The sequence below is a fragment of the Drosophila erecta genome, unplaced genomic scaffold (assembly GCF_003286155.1).
Source record: "Drosophila erecta strain 14021-0224.00,06,07 unplaced genomic scaffold, DereRS2 tig00000055-arrow-pilon, whole genome shotgun sequence".
NCBI lineage: Eukaryota > Metazoa > Arthropoda > Insecta > Diptera > Drosophilidae > Drosophila > Drosophila erecta.
In genome coordinates, this window is record NW_020825200.1 from 11,352,960 (window position 1) to 11,374,837 (window position 21,878).

Sequence of the window (21,878 nt, forward strand, 5' to 3'; positions counted from 1 at the left end):
ATTGAGAAACCTGCAATTTTCTTTTGTAAGTTTGGAAATACATCGTTTATTTTGTTAATAGTTTTACTTAAAGCAAATGTGGCAACTCTAGTTTTCAACAGGTTGTTCAAAAGTTGTCTTTACAGTTTGTAACAGCTGATAAGCAGCTGACTAAAATTCGCCGATTGAACAATTGAACTGCATTAATAATACCCCAAATAATTAATAACGCTTGAACATTAGCTTTGTTAAACAACTAATCAATGGCATACAGTGATCCTGCACAACGGAACCAGGTGACCGTGCTCCGGGACGGCTACTCCCGCCAAGAGGATGGAGACGAGTCCGCCATGAGGGCTAATTGCACCTGCACACTGGTCCGCTGCCGGGATGGCACCAACATAATCGTGGACACCATGACGGCCTGGGATGGAGAGCACCTGCGTTCGTTGCTGGTCCAGCAAGGTCTGGGCGTGGATGACATCCACGTGGTGGTCTGCTCACACGGACACTCCGACCACATCGGTTGCAACTACCTGTTTCAGAAGGCGCGAATGCATTTAGTCGGCGCATGTGCCTCGCATCACGACCTCTACATGGACCACCTTGCTAGTGGGAATCCGGACGAGCAACTGGCCCTGGACTCGAATGCCGAGGTGGTAGTGAGACGTTCGCCGGGACACACCCTCAGTTGCGTTTCCGTTATTGTGGACAACTCGCAGCTGGGAGGACGCGTCGGTATCACCGGAGATCTCTTCGAGCGACGCGAAGACATCGACGACGAGAACATTTGGATGGAAGCTGGAAGCGAAAACGAGAAGGTACAGCGCGAGGAGCGCAGCAAAATTGCACATCTGTGCGAATTTATTGTCCCAGGACATGGTCCAATGTTTCCTGTCACCTCATCAATGCGCTGCAAGCTAAAAGAAGACGCCGCATATTCTAGCACAATATAATAAACATAAGTATAATATATAAGTTGTTATTTCCCCGTGGAATTGTTTTAACTTTCATTAAATAATAAACAAGCAGTGTAAAGTGATTTTTATTATCCCTTCGTGTGACTTAAGTTTAGTTATTTAAATAAATAAAAAAAAAAACAATTTCGCGCCTATACAAAAATTCCCTCTTGGTACTTTTGCCCGAGAAATGGGACATTTTAACAGATGATTATTTATTTTTATTTCTGCGCGAGTTGGCAGCACTGCTGCATGAGTTTTGGTGAATTGCATTTAGCTAACAATTGGAAAAGAAAACACAGCTGCACAACCAGCAACACAATAGCCAAACACCTCTCGTGTCCATCCCACAATGGATCCTTCCGCGAGCCTGGCCGACAAGTTGGCCTCCAAGACTGCCAGCAGCAACTCCCTGGACAGCAGCTCCAAGTCCAGTTCGCTTGGCTCCAAACACGGAGGCGGGGAGAACGGCGTTCTGCGGGATACGCCCTTCGGTTATCTGGAGGGCGAGGAGGACCAGGACCAGAAGAACGACGTGACCTACGTGTGTCCCTACCGCGGTCCCGTGTTCGGCGCCCTAACCATAACCAATTACCGCCTGTACTTCCGGTCGCTTCCTCTGCGGGATCAGGAACCGCCAGTGGTCGTCGACGTGCCTCTGGGCGTGATTGCGCGCGTAGAGAAGATTGGCGGTGCCACGTCGCGCGGCGAGAACTCGTACGGAATCGAGATATTTTGCAAGGACATGCGAAACCTGCGCTTCGCCCACAAGCAGCAGAATCATTCGCGCAGGACGGTGTTTGAGAAACTACAGGCCAATGCCTTCCCACTATCGTACAGTGGGCGGCTCTTCGCATTCGCACACGCCGCGGCCAACTCGGTGAACGGGAACGGCGGCTGGGACGGATGGGCGGTATATGAACCGCTGGCGGAGCTGCGGCGCTTGGGCGTTCCCAACGACATGTGGCGGGCGACCAAGCTAAACGAGTCCTACGCCATTTGCGACAGCTATCCGGCCGTGTGGGCTGTGCCCAAGGCAGCCTCCGATGATTTCTTGCGACGCGTGGCACAGTTTCGCTCGCGCTGCCGCCTGCCAGTGTTGTCCTGGATGAACCCCCGGACACAGGCGACCATTACGCGCTGCTCCCAGCCGCTTGTGGGTGTGAGTGGCAAGCGTAATTCGGACGATGAGGCGTACCTAAGCTTTATCATGGAGGCGAACGCCCAGTCAGACAAGTTGACCATCATGGATGCGCGACCAAGCGCCAATGCGATTGCTAACAAGGCTAAAGGCGGTGGCTACGAATCGGAGGACGCGTACAAAAACGTGGAAATTAACTTCCTCGACATTCACAACATCCACGTGATGCGGGAGAGTCTACGCAAAGTGAAGGAGGCTTGCTTCCCCACCACCGACGACTCAAAGTGGCAGACGGCCATCGACAACACACTGTGGCTGAAGCACATTAGGTGCATCCTGGCCGGTGCCGTTAGGATCGTTGACAAGGTGGAGACCATGAGCACATCCGTCGTAGTTCACTGCTCGGACGGCTGGGATCGCACAGCCCAGCTAACGGCTCTTTCCATGCTGCTGCTCGATCCGCACTATCGCACAGTGCGCGGCTTCGAGGTGCTCATCGAGAAGGAGTGGCTCTCCTTTGGCCACAAGTTCCAGCAACGCATTGGTCACGGCGACAACAAGCACTCGGATGCAGACAGATCCCCAGTGTTCCTGCAATTCATCGACAGCGTCTGGCAGGTTAGCCAGCAGTTCAACAACGCATTTGAGTTCAACGAGCACTTCCTGATAACCATTGTCGATCACCTGTACTCGTGTCGATTTGGCACCTTCCTCTGCAACACGGAGGCCGAGCGTGTGGCCGAAGGTTAGACTGATTGCTTTTTGCTGTTGGACTTGAAAGTAATTCGCACATTTATTGCAGATCTGAAGCACAAGACAACATCCTTGTGGACGCACATCAACTCATCACTGGACCAGTATTTGAATCCGCTTTTCCCCTCGTTCACGCACGGGGCCGAGCTGGTGCTGCGTCCCATTGCCAGCGTGAGATCGGTCCGCCTGTGGAAGGGCCTATACTGTCGCTGGAATCCCGGTCTTTGCGCTCCTCAGCATGGCTGCCAGCGAACCCGCGAACTGCTCTCCAAGCAGGACCAGCTCTTTAAGCTCGTGAACGAGCTGCGGCTGAAGTCGAACAACCGCAGCAACAGCATGCAGACAACTACGCGACTGGCCTCGCCTATGCACTAATAGTATTGCTTTTTTTATTCCCCCTACTTGTACGCATATGTAGCGCACTTATTGTGAGCTACGCTCTAATTCCAAATAAAAGGTTTTCTTTCTAAATAAGATGGAAAACTGGTCGAATCAACAATGTCACAGTTCCCCATTTGAAATTTAAACCACATTATCGCAACTAATTAAAATATTACACATGGAACTCTTTCGATTTTTTAATGATCCACACCACAGAACTAAGTTCCTTAAACTAGTTTTGATATAAGATACGTTTTATCAAGGAGACACTTGAACAGGTGACCAACTGTTGCATGCTCCTTGCGATTCATTCATAAACACAGTTCCTTATAGGCGCCTGCGCGTTGGACTACGCACGTTAAATCCCGAATCCCACTTTTGACACCACAGGACACAAAACATTTCGGCTTTGCGCCAAAATTAAATCACAGCTGCCTCAGTACGACATCGCACGTTCAATGGGACAGACGTGTTCCGTTTTCCGGCAGGAAAAGGACAGGTGCTTGGAAAATATCAAGAGATGTGTTCGGAACTCTTAGAGTTTCGCAATAGACATTAGTTATGCCTGCTAGGATATGTGTGCTGCTGTTGCTTCTGTGCCTTGTGAGCTTCTGCTGCGGTAGTAATAAGCCAGGGGAGGTGCTCCTGGTCATCGCCTGCCCCCCATATACTCTCCACGCCAGAAGTGAGTGCTCAGCCTTATCGCACAGCGTGCTGGAGCAGCAGCGAGCACTGGTGCTCACGGGGATTCTCCCCGGAGACTTTGTCCTGAACGTCCATCTTATGCATGAGCTGTTCAACCACTGGACACTGCTGGACGCACTGCCTCATCTGAGTGGCCAGGCACGTGTGCTGGGTGCGCGCACGGAATGGATTATATGGTGTCAACACAACACGCGTGTCTCCTCGCTGCGCGGCCTGCTCGAGCAACTGCGTCGCCAGGACCCCAGGGAGGTGAGTTTGTCCCTGGAGGCCACCACTGTGCCCTGTACCAATGTGCCTCCTCCAGCTCTCCTTCTACGGACATGCCCTCTACGATGCGGAGGCCACCATTATCCACCACTTCTCAAACCACAAGGATCCCCAGCGATTCCCATACCCCATGCTCAGTGCCGGAGTCATTTTCACTGGTGCTCTGTTGCGAAGGTGAGTCCTTTTTAAGGAGCATACGGCAACAAGAATTTGTTTTAAGGACACTTGATAACCAAATATTGATGTACAATCATATAGGCATCTCTTGAATAAATCCCTCGCTTCCAGGTTGGCGGACTTAGTTGCTTCTACTGGCCACAACATCACGGTTCACAGCGACTTCTCCATTGATGCCTCTTACGAGCTGGCGCGCTTTATTTTCGACAATGTGCCGCCCGCCCCGCACATTAGCACCCCGATTTCCGGAGGAATCATGCTGAAAAGTGCCAGCTACATTTGCCCCACCGCCGCATCCGTGCCACACAGGAAGGTGGCATGTGTGCTGCATGCGCAGCCGGAGGAGCCACTGACTTTGGGGCAGCGGAGGCATGGCTGTGTAAGTTTATTTATGCCTGGCATGCCTTGTTGCAGCAAAATCATATATCATGCTAAGGGGCTTTTGATTAAGATGAGGTATTTGCAAAAATGACAAGTTTCGCCTATGTTTCATGAATGTATGTATTGAAATTGTCCGGTTCGCATTGATGCGAAAGTCAGGGAAACTATCGGGAAAGCTATATAAAGGAACAAGATTTGAAATTAACCTTTCCTATTGGGATTCACACTTTAATAGTAGTGTAGTTATTGTAGTTATTATCTAGAAGCAGGGCAGCAACCCAGTTTAAAGTCCTTAAATCAAAGCTCATTGAGTTCTCCGAGTTTGAAGCACACATTGATAGCAGATTCAAGATGCAGCCGGAGCAATTAGCATTTGAAACCACCATAACCATAAATTTCGTATCGACACCAAACTAAAACCCACCGCTTCCGCACCTGCATCCTGGCCACCCCGACCCGGACGAGTAGCTGCACACAACAACAGGATCGCACATATACTTCGCCATCAAAACCTGTGCGAAATTCCACAAGGAACGCATACCAATCATCGAGCGCACCTGGGCTGCCGACGCCCGGAACAGGCGATACTACAGCGATGTGGCAGGTGAGCAACCCGATGACAATGAGCGGGCAATTAAACCGAATGGGGGATCGAGGCCCCTAACTAAACCCACACCCATAGCATCCACATATGCCTGGGAAAACATTGAATTTCAGCCAGTGTGATTGGCCATCCACCATCCACCATCCACCACTCACAGCCCAATTCCCCAATTCCCCTCGCCCGGGGGCGAGGAGTCCACTTATTGAATATTCATTGATTTGACTTTCCGATTTCCCACTCCTGCTGCCCCCAACGAAAACCTCAATAGACGTCGGCATTCCGACAATCAGCACTGGGATACCCAATGTGCAGACTGGACACTGTGCCAAGACAATGGCCATTCTACAATTATCCCTCAAGGACATCGGCGAGCAACTGGACATCCGCTGGCTCATGCTCGTCGACGATGACACGCTGCTGAGGTGAGACGTCATTTACAGATTGATAGTGGGGATGGGTGGGGATACTTTGGAGTAGCCACTGGCACAGAGGTTTAATGGCCGACTCTATGAGATGATGGCCATATTATTACAGAGCGGTGCTGATCCAAGGTTTACTTTTTTTAATTTATTAAAGTAAAGCCAGCCTTGCACAGAGTATTGCGATTGCTACCCTATAAAGGATATTGTATATGCACATCTCAGTCGATCCGCTATGAACTTGAATCTTAACCACCCATAATCGATTATGTCACCCTTCAATAGCTTGGGGCTTGAAAGTCAAAATCTTATAGATGTCACATAAATCACGAGCACAACCGGAAGGGTATTCATACTTCGGCTGGTCGAAGTCACTTTGCTGTCGCGTTTTCAATTATATTTTCCGACTTTCTCAATCGCATGACGGCGCATTCAATTAAAAACGATTATATTGATATACCCGACTCATCGGGTACTTTCCATTGGGGTAACCGCCTCTCATCCACACCCATTTCCCCACCAGTGTGCCCCGAGTGAGCGCCCTCCTGTGCCGCCACAATGCCACGGAGCTGGTGTACCTGGGCCAGCGATATGGCTACCGACTGCACGCTCCCGACGGCTTCAATTACCACACGGGAGGAGCCGGCATCGTGCTCAGCCTGCCGCTGGTGCGGCTCATCGTGGAGCGCTGCAGTTGTCCCAGTGCCAGCGCCCCCGACGACATGATCCTGGGCTACTGCCTCCAAGCGCTGGGCGTGCCGGCGATTCCCGCTGCCGGGATGCACCAGGCCAGGCCGCAGGACTACGCCGGCGAACTGCTGCAGCTGCAGCCACCGCTGTCCTTCCACAAGTTCTGGAACACCGATCCGGAGCACACCTACCGCCGCTGGCTCGGAGGCAGCCTGGTCAACCGGAGTGCCCCGCTGGAGGCGCACAAGGAACAGCCTGCTGCTGGACCACTCCACACGGTGATGGGGCGACATTCCCTGGCCGCAGGCTTCCGACTGCTGCAGGCAACGGGTCTGGGCAAGCACCTGGATCTCTGAGTCGCCGAGGTGAGTACTGATGGGCCACGACGCACAGCTCTGCCGCAGTCAGTTGAACTGAAATGAACAGAAGTTGGCGGGCAAAGCTGAAAACCAATCTGCAGGCAGACATCAAGCGGCTGCCAAGCACACAAATTCCCATTTTCTATAGACCGAAATTAAAATTGGGACTGGTTTAGTCGCAACTCTGTGCATTCGTCTGTTTTGCGGCTTTCGTGTCAGTTTAATTAGTAGAAATGCTCCAATGTGGCTGCAATTTTCCTTGGCGGTGTTTGGGCTTGGAAAATATTCAGTTTCCTGCATTCGGTGACATCATTGCCAGCATTTTTCGCCGACACAGATTCGAAAACTCAGCTCAAAAGTGCATCTGGACAGTGACAGTGACATTACGGCCACAACGACGCTAATGCAGGACCCAAAAAAGATGTCCGATTTTAAAATATGCGGATAACCTTCTTACAATTGCTTTAAACTGTGGTGATGAGCCTAGAACATCTTTGATATATTTCTGGAGCCTCGAAGTCGTTAAAATTAAATTTCTAGCATAGTTTTGGGTTTTAAATAATTGGCTTGGCTTGCTACTTTTCCTCCTCTTTCCGTGAAAATTTGCCACTAGTACTGAGTGGGCAGATCAATTTCCCAGCAACGGAATGCATATAATTTGCATTCGATTCCATTCGACGACACTTTAATCACATCGCAACCCAAAGTACCTGCTTAAATCAGCATTTTTTCGCACCTCGGCCGCACTTTGACCTCATTAAATGCAAATTTTAAGGCTCCAAGGGACGAATTGGTGAATACTTCACTTTCGGGGGCATCAACAGTTAACGCTTGGGTGCACTTTTCGAATGGCTGGCGTGGCTCTTGGGTGTTGGCCACGTTGTGCCGCCATCCGCTCAGCGCGTATCCGTCGGATAAACAAAGGGGTCAATCTGCACGGAGCGGAAAGTCTAGTCAAGTAGTACTTTAAGGGCCACGTTGGCTTTCTTATCGTCTCCCTTTAATGCATCGGGAATGCATCTATTATTCAGGGGCTAATCAATAGTTTTCGCAGGTCACAATGTCAGGTTATTCTCCAAATAGGCGTAAGCCATGTGTCAATTGGCTCGTTCAGTCCGTTGACAGCCGTAGAAGTCGGCATTTAATTGGTGTTGAATTAATAAGCGACTGGGTGAAAGTTTCTGTCAATTATAGAGTTTGTTTACTTGGCTTTGGGCACATTGCAGCAGAATTTAGATACACAACAGCCACTGGCTGTTTTGTTATTTATCCGTCTCGTAAGAGGAGTGAGATAATGCTTGGAACAAAGTCATATGAATCGACAGATAGCTAACAAGGAGTGCTTCGGTGGCACAAATGGGACAGAATTGATGGTGAAGGTTGTAAAAAAATAAGGTTTATTGCTGCTCAAGAAGATGTTTATAAAACGATTATATATTTCTGCTGGTTTTCCCAGTCCAGATACACGGATTCCGCATAAATGAGTGCAATGCATTTCAGCTTGTTCTGGCTGCTCACCTGACCCCCGAAGTAGCTTATCTCGCCCACGGCAGAGGATGCAGTGGTGTCCACGTCAACTACGTGCAGCCCGCTCGTCCTCCACGTCCGTCTGTCCTAATTAGTTGCGGATTTTTCAATGAACACCAAGCCCGACCACAACCCTTCAGCCGAAGTCAACTGCAGCAGCCGCATGGCCATACTGCGACAAGTTGAATTTAAAACAAAATGTAATTTGTATAAATGCCGCATGTGAGTCGAGTCGAGTGTGTCCTTCCAGTTGCCTTTGGCTGGGACTCACTTGGAGCAACCCACTTGGCTGGTCGCACAAGGGACTCCTTTTCGTTAGTTCGCTGCACGAGTTGCAGAATCTTGAAGGATTCCAGGCATTTTGGTGGGATTTCATATGGGATTTAGCATAGAAGAGATGTGATTCCTAGGAGATCAAGCTGCAGTTTCTTCTGGGTGTCTATATGTATATCCTGTAACTATAATGTCAATTGCGTTAGAAACAAATGAAACATAGAAATGTAAAGTTAACTGAACTAAGAAGCATCCTTATGATTTTCTGTTCACACTTTATTTCATACTCTACCAGCTTAAGTCCTCAGAAAAACTGTTTGAAAATGGTGCGGATATCATCTCGAGTTGGAGGGGCACGTAGAATTTTCCGACTTTTGCATAAAATTACAGTTTGTGCTGCAGATAGACACTAGCGGAGATTACTTGGACACATGGCTGTTGCCTGTGGCTCTTTGGAAGTGGATTACGCTGAACAATGTGACATCACTGGGAGTCCGACCAGGACAGCTGCGTTAATCTGTCCTGCAACATCAGAAGTTAAACCATAAGAAAATTTAAGTAACCGCCCTACAGCTGGACGGGATGAACAACAGGGCAGAAATTGTTTAAAAGATTTCTTTCGGCCAAAGTGAGTTCAATCCTTGGGGATTTGCGAGCATCTTGCGACGGGTGCGAGGTCGAAGTTAAACGGCGCTACAGCTGTGCGCAAAATAATAGTTACAGAGCTGGGAAATACAGTGTTTTACTGGCCACACTGGTTTGATTATTATTTGAGCCTAGAGTAATAATAATTTGTATATGAAAATACATATGTATATGTAGTAATCTGGAAATATCTTCCAAAATTTTGCTATTGATGCAAGGTGTCTTATTTTTGAAAAATAAGTATTTTATACCCTATATTGAAAGAGTATACCGATGCATTGTTCAATCTCTTCGGTAATGCATTTAATGATTTAAAAAATGAGAACATTTATTTTTAGGTTTACAGGTGTGTATTTCATGTTGGGACCCCAACTTCGCTGTTCAGTTCCCAGTCGAATTGAGGCAATTGTTTTAGTTTGTCTTTGAATTTTGAATTTCTGCACTTGGCGATTTTGACACACGTAAACATATTACATGTGTGATGAGGTCCTTTAAATTTTGCTTAAAACTAGTAGTGCAGTGCTCTTTAGTAAATTCAAGCTATAGCATATTATTATAATATGTTATTATTTTGCAAACTAAAGTACAAGTAAAAAGCTTGTACAAGTAAAAAGCTTAAATTAATCATTTTATTTCAAAGGAAAGGGAGTGTGAACTTTATTCTTCTGTTTCGAATTCCAGCATATCCCGTCATCAATCACAACTTGCCACATTTAGCCAACTGCCTCGAGTCATTTGCCAGCCGCAAGTTAGTGAAAAAATAAAACAGTAGGACTTCATCAATTTGTGGGGTGCCGCCAATGATGTTTTTCCTTTTTGGACTGCGTGTCAGTTAACGTGCAATAAATTTCATGTCCATGTCCAAACTTAAGTTTAACTCGAGGAAAAGGCGTTGTGTCTATCAGGGCGTCTAATCTGCAGTCCAACCCATCCGACCGACTTTCCACGTGCAATAAATTCGCAGGGCCAACGTTTGCACTATTTTCACCAGCCTCAGGACTTTTCCTTCGCCAGGATAAGCGGCAGGACCTCTGCGCACTGCTAAGCTAGGCTCCAGTACGTGATCTGATAGCGAATGAACGGGAACCGCAGCCATGTGTGTGCAAACTTCTGGCCAAGTCGAGTTGCCACATTTGTTTGGCCCAAAGCACACGCACCTGCTCTGCCAACCAGCCAATCCGCCGCCTAACCACCTAGCCACCTAGCCACCACCCAGTCGCAACCCACACAAAAGGACGAGCACTTCACGCTGCGCTAATTTACTTTAAATTGGTTTTTTGACAATGGGAAGTCCATTCCTTCCTTGCTGGAATTATCAATGATTAATGACGACGAAACCATCTGATATCAGGATCGATTTTGTGCAGAGCCAAAGACTTCAAAACGAGTAACAAACTAAATACTATTGCTAACTGATGGATAGCGGAAATAACATAATAAATGCTTATGATTACTGAAATCAACAGTTTTTTGTACCTTTTTATGTATATATTTTTGAAATAGTATCTGAAGTTTGTTGCTATAGGCTTGACCGCAGCTGTATGAGTGCTACACCATAATTTAGTGAAATGTCCCAGCGTACTTGGAGACTCCTTTCCGCACAATATGTAAATTTTATCGGTAATGGCATCTTGATGGCCGGGTTCGAAGTTAATAAATTGGTAAACACAACTTAATGCCACATAAGTCGCCAATGACCAATTGAACTCGAAAGCGGCGAAAGCAACTTCTCGACAAATTTGCTCTGGGCGTCATTCAATTTTTTGTTGCTCCCATAATTAATGAGCAAACTTTTGGAGTCCTTTGTGCCAACTTGGGCCACAGTGCAGAACTTGGGTCCAAGTGAAAGTCCAGGTTCTATTGTCGACACGATTGGCGGCTTATCGACGCAGAGGCATTCAGATGGGCGTGGCGCGTCAACTATACTAATAAGATACTCCATAGCCACCGCTAGTACTCCGCCTCCAATCAAGGCGTAATTAATGGGCATAATGTTGAACCTATTAGTGAGGAATTAAATGGGCAGCCCATAACCCTACCAGGTTAAATATCGCGCTTTGGGTCACGTTTGAGTGCCATACGTTTTGCATACATTTTTGGTCGAATCGAATGGCAAATATGTCATCATTGGGCAGCGATCTTGGTTGCGTCCTGTGGTGTCCATCTGTCCACATGGCGTTACACAATTGCTCTGGCACTCTTTGTACCCTTTCTAGATAGATTTTAAGTAGGTCCAATCCTGGTGAACACATTAGAAATTATCTTGCACCATTTGGTTTCAGCTTTTGGCTCAAAGGTGGAGTAATTGTAATTGCTATTGATTGGCCTGCCAATGCTTATTTTTCCTCTTTATATATTATGTACCAAATTTCGTTTTCCCCTGAAGTACAAAGTCGTATCCATCAAAACAGATTTGGTGAGCAGCAATTGCTGTCGGTAATCATCAGTTACGACTTTCATTATATTCGACATTTTTAATACCGAGGGGCCTGCGTTAAAGCTTTGGCGAAATAAATTAGTTGCACGTGACATCTTAAATGTACACAGCGTTTTCGGTGATTTCGACCACTAAAACAACATTTTCCACACCCAAATGGATTGGTGGTTGCATTTGGGGGCTTAATGTGATGGGTGGCACATTCGCAGACCCCAAATGGACGCACATAAATCAATCGGTTGAAAAGTTTTCACGCACAATTGGCCAAAAGCGCCGCAACTCAAACTGGACAGGTGACTTCGCCAAAATCAGCCAACTGAAGTTTTTCCTTAAATATATCTTTAAAGCAAGAAATGCTTTCTACACCTGAGGACATTTTTTCAATATAAAGTCACAATTTCATAGCAGCCACGCTTCAGCTAAGCGTGTATTTTTAATGAATTTGCGACCACATTTTTTCATTAATTACACACTCTGACTTTCAATTCGCAAGGATATCTGCCCCTTTTCGCTGCTTTGCGCATCTTAAATGTACTCAGAAAAAACACTTAGCTGATTATGCTTAGGAAATGTATACACGAATGTATACAAACATATTTATTTTAGCCAGATTTTCCATTAGGGTGACAAATTATCGACCCTTAATGCGAAAAGGGTGAACGTGACTCGCATTGTAATTTAAAAGAGGTGATTATTTATTATGAGAATTATTATAAGAAGTGGTAATTTACTTAGAATTATTATTCATATTTTCAGTACTAGATACTACAACTTATTTAATTATCTTACAGATGAATGACTAGACACTTAAACTAAAGAGCGGAAACCGTTATAATTTAGTTGTAAAAATTAAGCAAAAAAAAAAGAAAAATACAAAAAGTTGTTTAATTGGGTTATTATATGCTTATGGAGCTCCTTTAATCATTTATATAAACTCAACCAAACTTCTAGTAATTTTTATGGCAAAGTTGGAAGTTAATTAAAGGCAAGAATCATGGACCGATGATCAAGGGATTTACTAGCATGCGATTTACAAATGAGAAGCTGTTCATTGAATTAACTTTGCCCATTTCAAAGCATTGTAATTACACCTGAGGCTAGCCCCACAAAATCCGACCGCATTTAAATTGCATTATTCACTCGGCACCTGGGTCCCTCGACGGATGAAATGAGTTAAGTTTGCTCAAACAATGTCAATTGGCACAGCAATTAGGGCCAGTTTGTTGCAGAATTTTGATTATTTGAATTTTTGATTGCGATTTGCATATCGACAGCCAAACACAAAAAGCCCGACTCTTTGAACTCCAATTGTCTGACTTGTTGTTACAGAGAACCTTTAAGCGACGAAAGGTGGCTATTCTCCGAACAGATAAAATTATGTTTTTGATTAATTAGCATCTAATTGCGGGGCACAGATCCTGGTCAGTAAATGTGCCTCGCCAGCTTCCGTTTTTAACATGCGGCCGTTAGATAAACGCTGCCTCCTGCCTTTGGATGCTACTTTTACTCTACGAGTAAAGGGTATAATTACAAAAAACTTAAATTAAAAAAATGTTTTTTTCTAAATTTGAATGCAGATTCTTAGAGAATTGCGCCAGAAACATTTTGAGGTATGCCACTTCAAAATCCGATTAAGATAAGTTGAGTTATGGAGTTTAGAACTTCAGCCTTGGGACATTTTTTAATTTTTTGGAATTTCTACAACATCAATTATCACAAAAATTACAAAAAAAAATTAAAAAAAAATTTTTTTCTAAATTTGAATGCAGATGTGTAGAGAATTGCGCCAGAAACATTAAGAGGTATGCTACTTCAAAATCCGATTAAGATAAGTTGAGTTATGGAGTTTAGAACTTCAGCCTTGGGACATTTTTTAATTTTTTTTTAATTTCTACAACATCAAAAATCACAAAAATTACAAAAAAAAATTAAAAAAATTTTTTTTTCTACATTTGAATGCAGATTTTTAGAGAATTGCGCCAGAAACATTTAGAGGTATGCCACTTCAAAATCCGATTAAGATAAGTTGAGTTATGGAGTTTAGAACTTCAGCCTTGGGACATTTTTTAATTTTTTGGAATTTCTACAACATCAATTATCACAAAAATTACAAAAAAAAATTAAAAAAAAATTTTTTTCTAAATTTGAATGCAGATGTGTAGAGAATTGCGCCAGAAACATTAAGAGGTATGCCACTTCAAAATCCGATTAAGATAACTTGAGTTATGGAGTTTTGAACTTCAGCCTTGGGACATTTCTTACTTTTTTGAAATTCTTCAACATCATAACATCAAAAAATGACAAAAAATTAAAAAAAAATTAAATTTCTAAATTTGAATGCAGATGTGTAGAGAATTGCGCCAGAAACATTAAAAGGTATGCCACTTCAAAATCCGATTAAGATAAGTTGAGTTATGGAGTTTAGAACTTCAGCCTTGGGACATTTATTAATTATTTTTTAATTTCTACAACATCAAAAATCACAAAAATTACAAAAAAAATTTTTTTTTTAAATTTGAATGCAGATGTGTAGAGAATTGCGCCAGAAACATTTAGAGGTCTTCAAAATCATAACATCAAAAAATGACAAAAAATTTAAAAAAAATTAAATTTCTAAATTTGAATGCAGATGTGTAGAGAATTGCGCCAGAAACATTTAGAGGTATGCCACTTCAAAATCCGATTAAGATAAGTTGAGTTATGGAGTTTAGAACTTCAGCCTTGGGACATTTCTTACTTTTTTGAAATTCTTCAACATCATAACATCAAAAAATGACAAAAAATTTAAAAAAAATTAAATTTCCAAATTTGAATGCAGATTTTTAGAGAATTGCACCAGAAACATTTAGAGGTATGCCACGTCAAAATCCGATTAAGATAACTTGAGTTATGGAGTTTTGAACTTCAGCCTTGGGACATTTCTTACTTTTTTGAAATTCTTCAACATCATAACATCAAAAAATGACAAAAAATTAAAAAAAAATTAAATTTCTAAATTTGAATGCAGATTTTTAGAGAATTGCACCAGAAACATTTAGAGGTATGCCACTTCAAAATCCGATTAAGATAAGTTGAGTTATGGAGTATAGAACTTCAGCCTTGGGTCATTTTTTAATTTTTTTGAATTTCTACAACATCAAAAATCACAAAAATTACAAAAAAAATTTTTGTTCTAAATTTGAATGCAGATGTGTAGAGAATTGCGCCAGAAACATTTAGAGGTATGCCACGTCAAAATCCGATTAAGATAACTTGAGTTATGGAGTTTTGAACTTCAGCCTTGGGACATTTCTTACTTTTTTGAAATTCTTCAACATCATAACATCAAAAAATGACAAAAAATTAAAAAAAAATTAAATTTCTAAATTTGAATGCAGATTTTTAGAGAATTGCACCAGAAACATTTAGAGGTATGCCACGTCAAAATCCGATTAAGATAACTTGAGTTATGGAGTTTTGAACTTCAGCCTTGGGACATTTCTTACTTTTTTGAAATTCTTCAACATCATAACATCAAAAAATGACAAAAAATTAAATTTCTAAATTTGAATGCAGATGTGTAGAGAATTGCGCCAGAAACATTTAGAGGTATGCCACTTCAAAATCCGATTAAGATAAGTTGAGTTATGGAGTTTAGAACTTCAGCCTTGGGACATTTTTTAATTATTTTTTAATTTCTACAACATCAAAAATCACAAATATTACAAAAAAATTTTTTTTCTAAATTTGAATGCAGATGTGTAGAGAATTGCGCCAGAAACATTTAGAGGTATGCCACGTCAAAATCCGATTAAGATAACTTGAGTTATGGAGTTTTGAACTTCAGCCTTGGGACATTTCTTACTTTTTTGAAATTCTTCAACATCATAACATCAAAAAATGACAAAAAATTAAAAAAAAAATAAATTTCTAAATTTGAATGCAGATTTTTAGAGAATTGCACCAGAAACATTTAGAGGTATGCCACTTCAAAATCCGATTAAGATAAGTTGAGTTATGGAGTATAGAACTTCAGCCTTGGGTCATTTTTTAATTTTTTTGAATTTCTACAACATCAAAAATCACAAAAATTACAAAAAAAATTTTTTTCTAAATTTGAATGCAGATGTGTAGAGAATTGCGCCAGAAACATTTAGAGGTAAGCCACGTCAAAATCCGATTAAGATAACTTGAGTTATGGAGTTTTGAACTTCAGCCTTGGGACATTTCTTACTTTTTTGAAATTCTTCAACATCATAACATCAAAAAATGACAAAAAATTAAAAAAAAATTAAATTTCTAAATTTGAATGCAGATTTTTAGAGAATTGCACCAGAAACATTTAGAGGTATGCCACGTCAAAATCCGATTAAGATAACTTGAGTTATGGAGTTTTGAACTTCAGCCTTGGGACATTTCTTACTTTTTTGAAATTCTTCAACATCATAACATCAAAAAATGACAAAAAATTTAAAAAAAATTAAATTTCTAAATTTGAATGCAGATTTTTAGAGAATTGCACCAGAAACATTTAGAGGTATGCCACTTCGAAATCCGATTAAGATAACTTGAGTTATGGAGTTTAGAACTTCAGCCTTGGGACATTTTTTAATTATTTTTTAATTTCTACAACATCAAAAATCACAAAAATTACAAAAAAATTTTTTTTTCTAAATTTGAATGCAGATGTGTAGAGAATTGCGCCAGAAACATTTAGAGGTATGCCACGTCAAAATCCGATTAAGATAACTTGAGTTATGACCAGCCTTGGGTCATTTTTTAATTTTTTTGAATTTCTACAACAAATATCAGAAAAATTACAAAGAAAAAATTTAAAAATAAATTCGAGTTCGCCGACTATCAGATAGCGGTAACTCAGCTAGTGGCAGTGCGAAAGAGATATTTCATAGTATTCTGGAATATCGGTACAAACTGCGAATAAATTTAAGAAATTAAAAATAAAATGTTCATAAGTGTGCGCGTGACTTTATATACTTTTATTTACTTTATATGGTCGGAATCGTTTTCTTGTGCCTGTTACATACTTTTCAACGAATACTTTTACTCTACGAGTAACGGGTATAAAAATGTAGTAGATTCAAACACTCCTCTTCATACTAACTAGGTTTGCTCTCTTAACTAAACTCATTTTGGCAAGCAAACTAAGTTAACTTCAAATGTAGTATTTTTTAAATTAATAAGTTTCATACTTTCTCCATTAAATGTAGGTACGGTTTTTACCAGTGTATTGGGGTTACGTGGCCAGCAGACCGGATGCAGTTTGTGGTGTGCAGTTTTTGTTACCGGACCATTTCACGGGTACGTCCACACCCAGACCCACATCAACACACCCACACACACTCGTTTAGTTAAAAGGGAGGAGGACACATGGTGCAAAACAAAATCAGACGAATGCTAAATTACGTGCAAAGTTTACAAAAACATTTGGATTCTCCCAAACTGATGCCGCATTCCGTTCCCGTTCCCTTGCCACAACTAATGTTGCTTAATTATTTGCAGTCAGTACGGTCGGTATAAAAAAAAGTTCTTCAAAATTTAAGAATGTCAATGGCAGTTAAGCCAACAACAACTTGGATAAGGAAACAAAAATAAAGGAAAAAATATCTACTAGTAATTTTTATTACAATTTCTTGTTAGTCTTTGATTAAATGGTCACATGTCTATTATTGATGTTTCTTATTCTTAAGCTTGTACGTGTTGTTTTTGATTGCGAGTATACAAATAATTTTAAATGTACACATATCGGTTCAAATTTTCCGCCATCCGACAGTGCTGCCAATGCCGAATTACACATTCTAGTTTAGTTTCGCACCTTTTGCGGTACACTGAGATTGCGGCTCGCCCGCATTGGAATATCTCAAATGCGGTCACACTGGCCTACAACGTGTTTACAAAACGTTGTTTACTTAATTTACCGCGAATAGCACAAAATGGTTGAACTGGAAGGCTATGTAGGTAAGTAGCCAAAGACACCTTACCAATGCTGCTACTAACTGAGCGCCCCTTGCAGTGGTGCCGCTGCGCACTTCGCCCCAGGCCCAACATTGCCCCAGCGTCTACATGCGGGAGCACTTCATCCGGCTGATGGATCCCAACAAACCCAAGGGACGCACACTCTTCCTGATCAACGTGCCGCCGTACGTGACGGAGGATAGCCTGCGCATGGTCTTCGGCCGGGCGGGGAGCATTGAGGCCGTGGAGTTTGCCGCCAAACCGGGCAAGGAGGAGACCATCAAGTGGTACAAGGGCACCGGCGAACCCTTCTCCACCACAAAGCCGCCATTCATCTTCAAGGTGGCCTACATAGTGTTCGAGAAGAGCAGCAGCATCGGCAAGGCCCTGGCTATGCAAAGCATCGACCTCTTCAACAGCAGCGGCGAGTGCATCATCAAGACCGGCATGGAACTGTGGCACGAAGAGTACGAGAGCAATTACATCCTGGATGCGCGGAAGACGAAGCTACAGATTAGCAAGTACATGGCCGGCTACGACAAGAGGGAGCGGGCGGCGGCGGAGGCGGCCAAGACCGGAGAGGCCGACGCCGACGGATGGGTCACCGTGGGCAAGGAGGGCCGCAACGCCGGCTTCGAGCAGAAGGCGTCTGTGATTGGACGACTGGAAGAGAAGGTGGCCAAGGGTAACAAGACCAAGGAGCTGAAGAACTTCTACACCTTCCAAATACGCGAGAGCAAGATGCAGAACATCGTCGAGATGCGAAAGAAGTTCGAGGAGGACAAGCATAAGATCAAGCTGCTCAAGCAGTCGCGTCGCTTCAAGCCGTTTTAGTCAGTACGCATAGGTTAAGCATCGAATAAAACTTCTTTACGACACCAGAACGACCCCGACTGCCAGATCCAGGATCCAACGGACCGACCGCAGATAAATCCTCATAAATTCGCCGTTGCCATTGACACGGCCGCGACCAAATCCTGGCCAACGCCACGACAAAGTCCCACAGCAATGCCATAACTTATACCCACCGCAGTGAGGGGCATAAAAGCTTATAAAAAGCGAGCAACAAGCAAGCCAGCGTGGGGAATGGAGCTCGGCCAACAACCGCTGCGCTTATTGTGTGATAATCACATATGGTTTATGTTAATTTGAGAAATGATAAAAATATTTCGCTTATCATCTTTAATCATAATCGTCGCTACGCCGTCGTCGCGCCCGAAACGCACTCTGGAACTCACTCGCCCAGTCTGCGCAGCACGCGATCCCTCATCCCCGATCCGCTACAGGCATCGCTGGCTCAGCTCAGGTCCGCTGTTTCGGCGGCGTGTCAATGCAGGCAACTGGTGGGATGCAATAAGGTCTTTCGACGGATGCATTTGATTGTAACAGAAGTGTAAGTCAGCCAAACTATTAAGATTACAATTGTGTTGTTCTGTTACATGCCCACGATTTAAAAGATAACCCTTAGAATTACCAAAGTTTCATTTGGTTGCGCAGTTCTTTGATAAAAATATGCGATACATAACTTTATCTTCAAGGGATTGCAAGGGTGAGTTTCTGATTGTTATTGAAAGTGGGTACCTTCAAATCCGCCCCTGATCTGTGACTAATATGTAGCGCGTAGGTCTTCGAAGCGATCGGGACCGTAGGTAACACGAGATTTGGTGGAGACTTACAAACGAGGTACGCGTCGGATAACGCATGCTGACGATGATCGCCGGGTCCTCGAGTCGAGTCTTCGTCGGGTTTGGCTGTGGATATGGGAATGGTAATGGTAATGGGAATGGGAATGGGTATGGGTATGGGTATCAGTATGGTGTGGGTATGTGGCTGTTGTTATTGGTGGCCTACTGTGGAGCCTGGAGACAGCAACACATTCATAATTTCTTCCGATTCGTATCGTTTAAACATTTTAAATTGATTAAAATGCGATAAATCATAATCGCCAACGTTGGCTCGAGCGCAGACACCATGGAACTTGGTAACTTGGGAAGTCGGCAACTAGGGGACTGGCGGACTGGCGGACTGGGGAGCTGGGGGACCGGGTACCGCCTCGGGATCATGTCCGGGTGATGGAACGATTTATGCGCCTCGAACATAATAAAGTGTTAACGGAACGAGTTATTAAGGTAGTCTGAATGGGCCTAAGTTAATAAAGGCCAAAGGCAATTTGCATGGGCAGTGTGGCAGCGTGGCAGCGTGGCTGCGTCTTGGGTTGCATCTAGGCATAGCTCTGGCCCGGGTCTCAATCTCGGCCAGCTATGCTCTCCCACCGATCGACGGACACACAAGATGTCGGGAAATATAACATAAGCCGACCACACGTACGTCTCCCATGCCGCACAGCTGGACGCCGTGCCCAGAGCTCAAAACTCGGAGCTCAGTCCTCAGACGCTGGACGAGAAAAAGCTGGAACGCCGTGTCTTGTGAGCAGAACAATCAATAAATTTGAACACGTGAGCGGACGCGAATGCGGACGGCTCTCGACGGGAATGTACCGATCCTACAGTCCCCAGTCCCCAGTCCCAAGTTCCCCCCAAAACAACAGCCACAATTCAGAGCGATAAGTGATCAATGCGCCGTGTCGACTGATTGGGCAGCATCGGTGATCCGAGAGGTGGGGCAGTCGAAGGTGCGGGATTTTAACTGGGGGAGCCACCAATTTGTGCTCATCGTCGATGCCGCAGAGAAAGTGATTTAAGGTGATCAGTAAAATGTAAAAATTGCAGTCGAGTTCAACTACTTTACCTAAAATGAAGCAATAAGCTTCCGTAGAATTTACTTTATTGCTCGCAAAGCGATACACAACTTCAAGTTGAACAGGTACAGGTTGTAGCGCCTGGAACCAGCGACTATCTCGCGATACCGCCTCACCGGCGTCCTGGACATGTGCAGCTCCATCAGATCCCAGTCGTTGACGTCGCGGAACACGGAGCGAATCATGTGCATGCGTCCCAGTAGCTCCGTCTCCCGCAATCCCTCGTACCTCCGTCCAGTGCGTGCCCGGAATGTCTTGTAGACCTCGCTCTGCTGCTTCGTCTCCGTGGCCGTTTGCAGCTCCTTCCTGTACAGCGCTCGAATTCCGCGGCCCAGGTGGCGAATGTGCTCGAAGTTTCGCACGTTGAGTGCCACCAGGGCAACGGCGTCCAGATTCAGCAGCTTGTGACCATCAATGTAGTTCTCCCGAAACGTTTGCTGTAACGTAGGTATAGGTAGCATTCCACCAAAAAAAGTGGGTAAGGATCTTTGGTCACCTCGTACTCGGGATAACCGAAGTTGCGCAGCCAGTCGGTCACATCGTTGATGCTCCACTTGAAGACCTCAGTGCGGGCTTGGGAGTCCACGACGGCGGCGCAGAGATTGAAGAGCGAGTCCGGCGAGGCCTTGAAGGGCAGCGGCACGTCCTCCTTGTCGTACTCCACGTCCGGGAACATGTAGCTGGGATAGCGGAAGCAGAACTCCTCCTCATCCTGTGGCGGCTCGCAGATATCCGGACTGTCCATGCCACCTGCACTGTGCGGCAGTGGGGACGGAATGGAGGAGCACCTGGACGCTGTGAACGACTCCATTCGAGTGATGGGAGCGCACTGTTCCTTGGCCAAAGTGAATTGAGTTGCCCCGCAACGTTTTGGTTGCGGTTTCCAGCGGTTCCTCAAGGATAAGTGGTGTTCGTGTTCGTTTACATAGTTTGATTGCGTTTCCCCTTCATTTGTTGTATGCCCTATAATTTTCCGGGAAAAGTTGTTGGCTACAATCACTGGGCGCCAATTCAGGCGAAAGTTGCACTTTCAATGGGCTGGTGGAGTTTAAGCCACTTTGGTTCCTTTTAAAAGCATTCTGTACTTTCGAAGGTATCCAGGCCATATCCTGGAATGTATCTGATTCTTTTTACCAGTATAGATGAAGTATTAGTATTATTTCGCTTTCACTTTGAAGAGGATAAAAGTGTCACCGACTGGCGGTGGATTTTCCGCTCCCATTGCCTTCGGCTGCATTTGCATATCCCACATTTTCTGGGTCACTTTGTGGGCTTGTGGTGCTAGGGTGTTTTTGGCACCAAATCCGCCCGCTTGGAGGGAACTTTGTGCCGGAAAGTATGCTATCTGAAGGCAGTCACGACAATTTTCCTATTAATAACGCCAGATTCGCTCCGCAATTTACACAATTCCACTTAAGCTTTCCACCCCGGAATCCTGTTCGTGTTCCGTTTTGCGGGTTGCCGCTTGGGG

General features: G+C 44.3%; 5 protein-coding genes across 6 annotated transcripts; 4 read left to right on the forward strand and 1 right to left on the reverse strand.

Moving 5' to 3' along the window:
* The first annotated feature begins 102 nt into the window (after positions 1 to 102).
* LOC6543533 (metallo-beta-lactamase domain-containing protein 1) lies at positions 103 to 1,004 on the forward strand. The gene has a single exon (XM_001969472.3). The coding sequence runs from the start codon at positions 243 to 245 to the stop codon at positions 933 to 935; it is 693 nt and encodes a 230-aa protein (XP_001969508.1). The 5' UTR covers positions 103 to 242; the 3' UTR covers positions 936 to 1,004.
* Positions 1,005 to 1,080: 76 nt separating this feature from the next.
* LOC6543455 (myotubularin-related protein 2) lies at positions 1,081 to 3,328 on the forward strand. The gene is made up of 2 exons (XM_001969473.3): positions 1,081 to 2,824; positions 2,882 to 3,328. Exons 1-2 carry the CDS (start codon positions 1,291 to 1,293, stop codon positions 3,205 to 3,207), a joined length of 1,860 nt encoding a protein of 619 aa, XP_001969509.1. The 5' UTR covers positions 1,081 to 1,290; the 3' UTR covers positions 3,208 to 3,328.
* A 326-nt stretch (positions 3,329 to 3,654) lies between these two features.
* LOC6543530 (beta-1,3-glucosyltransferase) lies at positions 3,655 to 12,548 on the forward strand. Of its 2 annotated transcripts, XM_001969474.3 has the most exons (8): positions 3,655 to 4,167; positions 4,223 to 4,359; positions 4,474 to 4,741; positions 5,212 to 5,347; positions 5,616 to 5,769; positions 6,290 to 6,825; positions 11,557 to 11,561; positions 12,489 to 12,548. In XM_001969474.3, exons 1-6 carry the CDS (start codon positions 3,775 to 3,777, stop codon positions 6,810 to 6,812), a joined length of 1,611 nt encoding a protein of 536 aa, XP_001969510.1. In that variant the 5' UTR covers positions 3,655 to 3,774; the 3' UTR covers positions 6,813 to 6,825; positions 11,557 to 11,561; positions 12,489 to 12,548. The 2 variants fall into 2 exon arrangements, with proteins under 2 accessions (XP_001969510.1, XP_026834765.1); XM_026978964.1 differs by lacking the exons at positions 11,557 to 11,561; positions 12,489 to 12,548 and having other exon boundaries at positions 3,775 to 4,167; positions 5,616 to 5,768; positions 6,256 to 6,812.
* Positions 12,549 to 17,536: 4,988 nt separating this feature from the next.
* On the forward strand, positions 17,537 to 18,533 carry LOC6543493 (ribosomal RNA-processing protein 7 homolog A). The gene is made up of 2 exons (XM_001969475.3): positions 17,537 to 17,652; positions 17,708 to 18,533. The coding sequence occupies exons 1-2, from the start codon at positions 17,628 to 17,630 to the stop codon at positions 18,481 to 18,483; spliced, it is 801 nt and encodes a 266-aa protein (XP_001969511.1). The 5' UTR covers positions 17,537 to 17,627; the 3' UTR covers positions 18,484 to 18,533.
* A 1,894-nt stretch (positions 18,534 to 20,427) lies between these two features.
* On the reverse strand, positions 20,428 to 21,267 carry LOC6543447. Its single transcript, XM_001969476.3, has 2 exons — positions 20,904 to 21,267; positions 20,428 to 20,844 (listed from the first exon to the last, which is right to left on the reverse strand). Exons 1-2 carry the CDS (start codon positions 21,216 to 21,218, stop codon positions 20,428 to 20,430), a joined length of 732 nt encoding a protein of 243 aa, XP_001969512.1. The 5' UTR covers positions 21,219 to 21,267.
* Between the last annotated feature and the right edge of the window lie 611 nt (positions 21,268 to 21,878).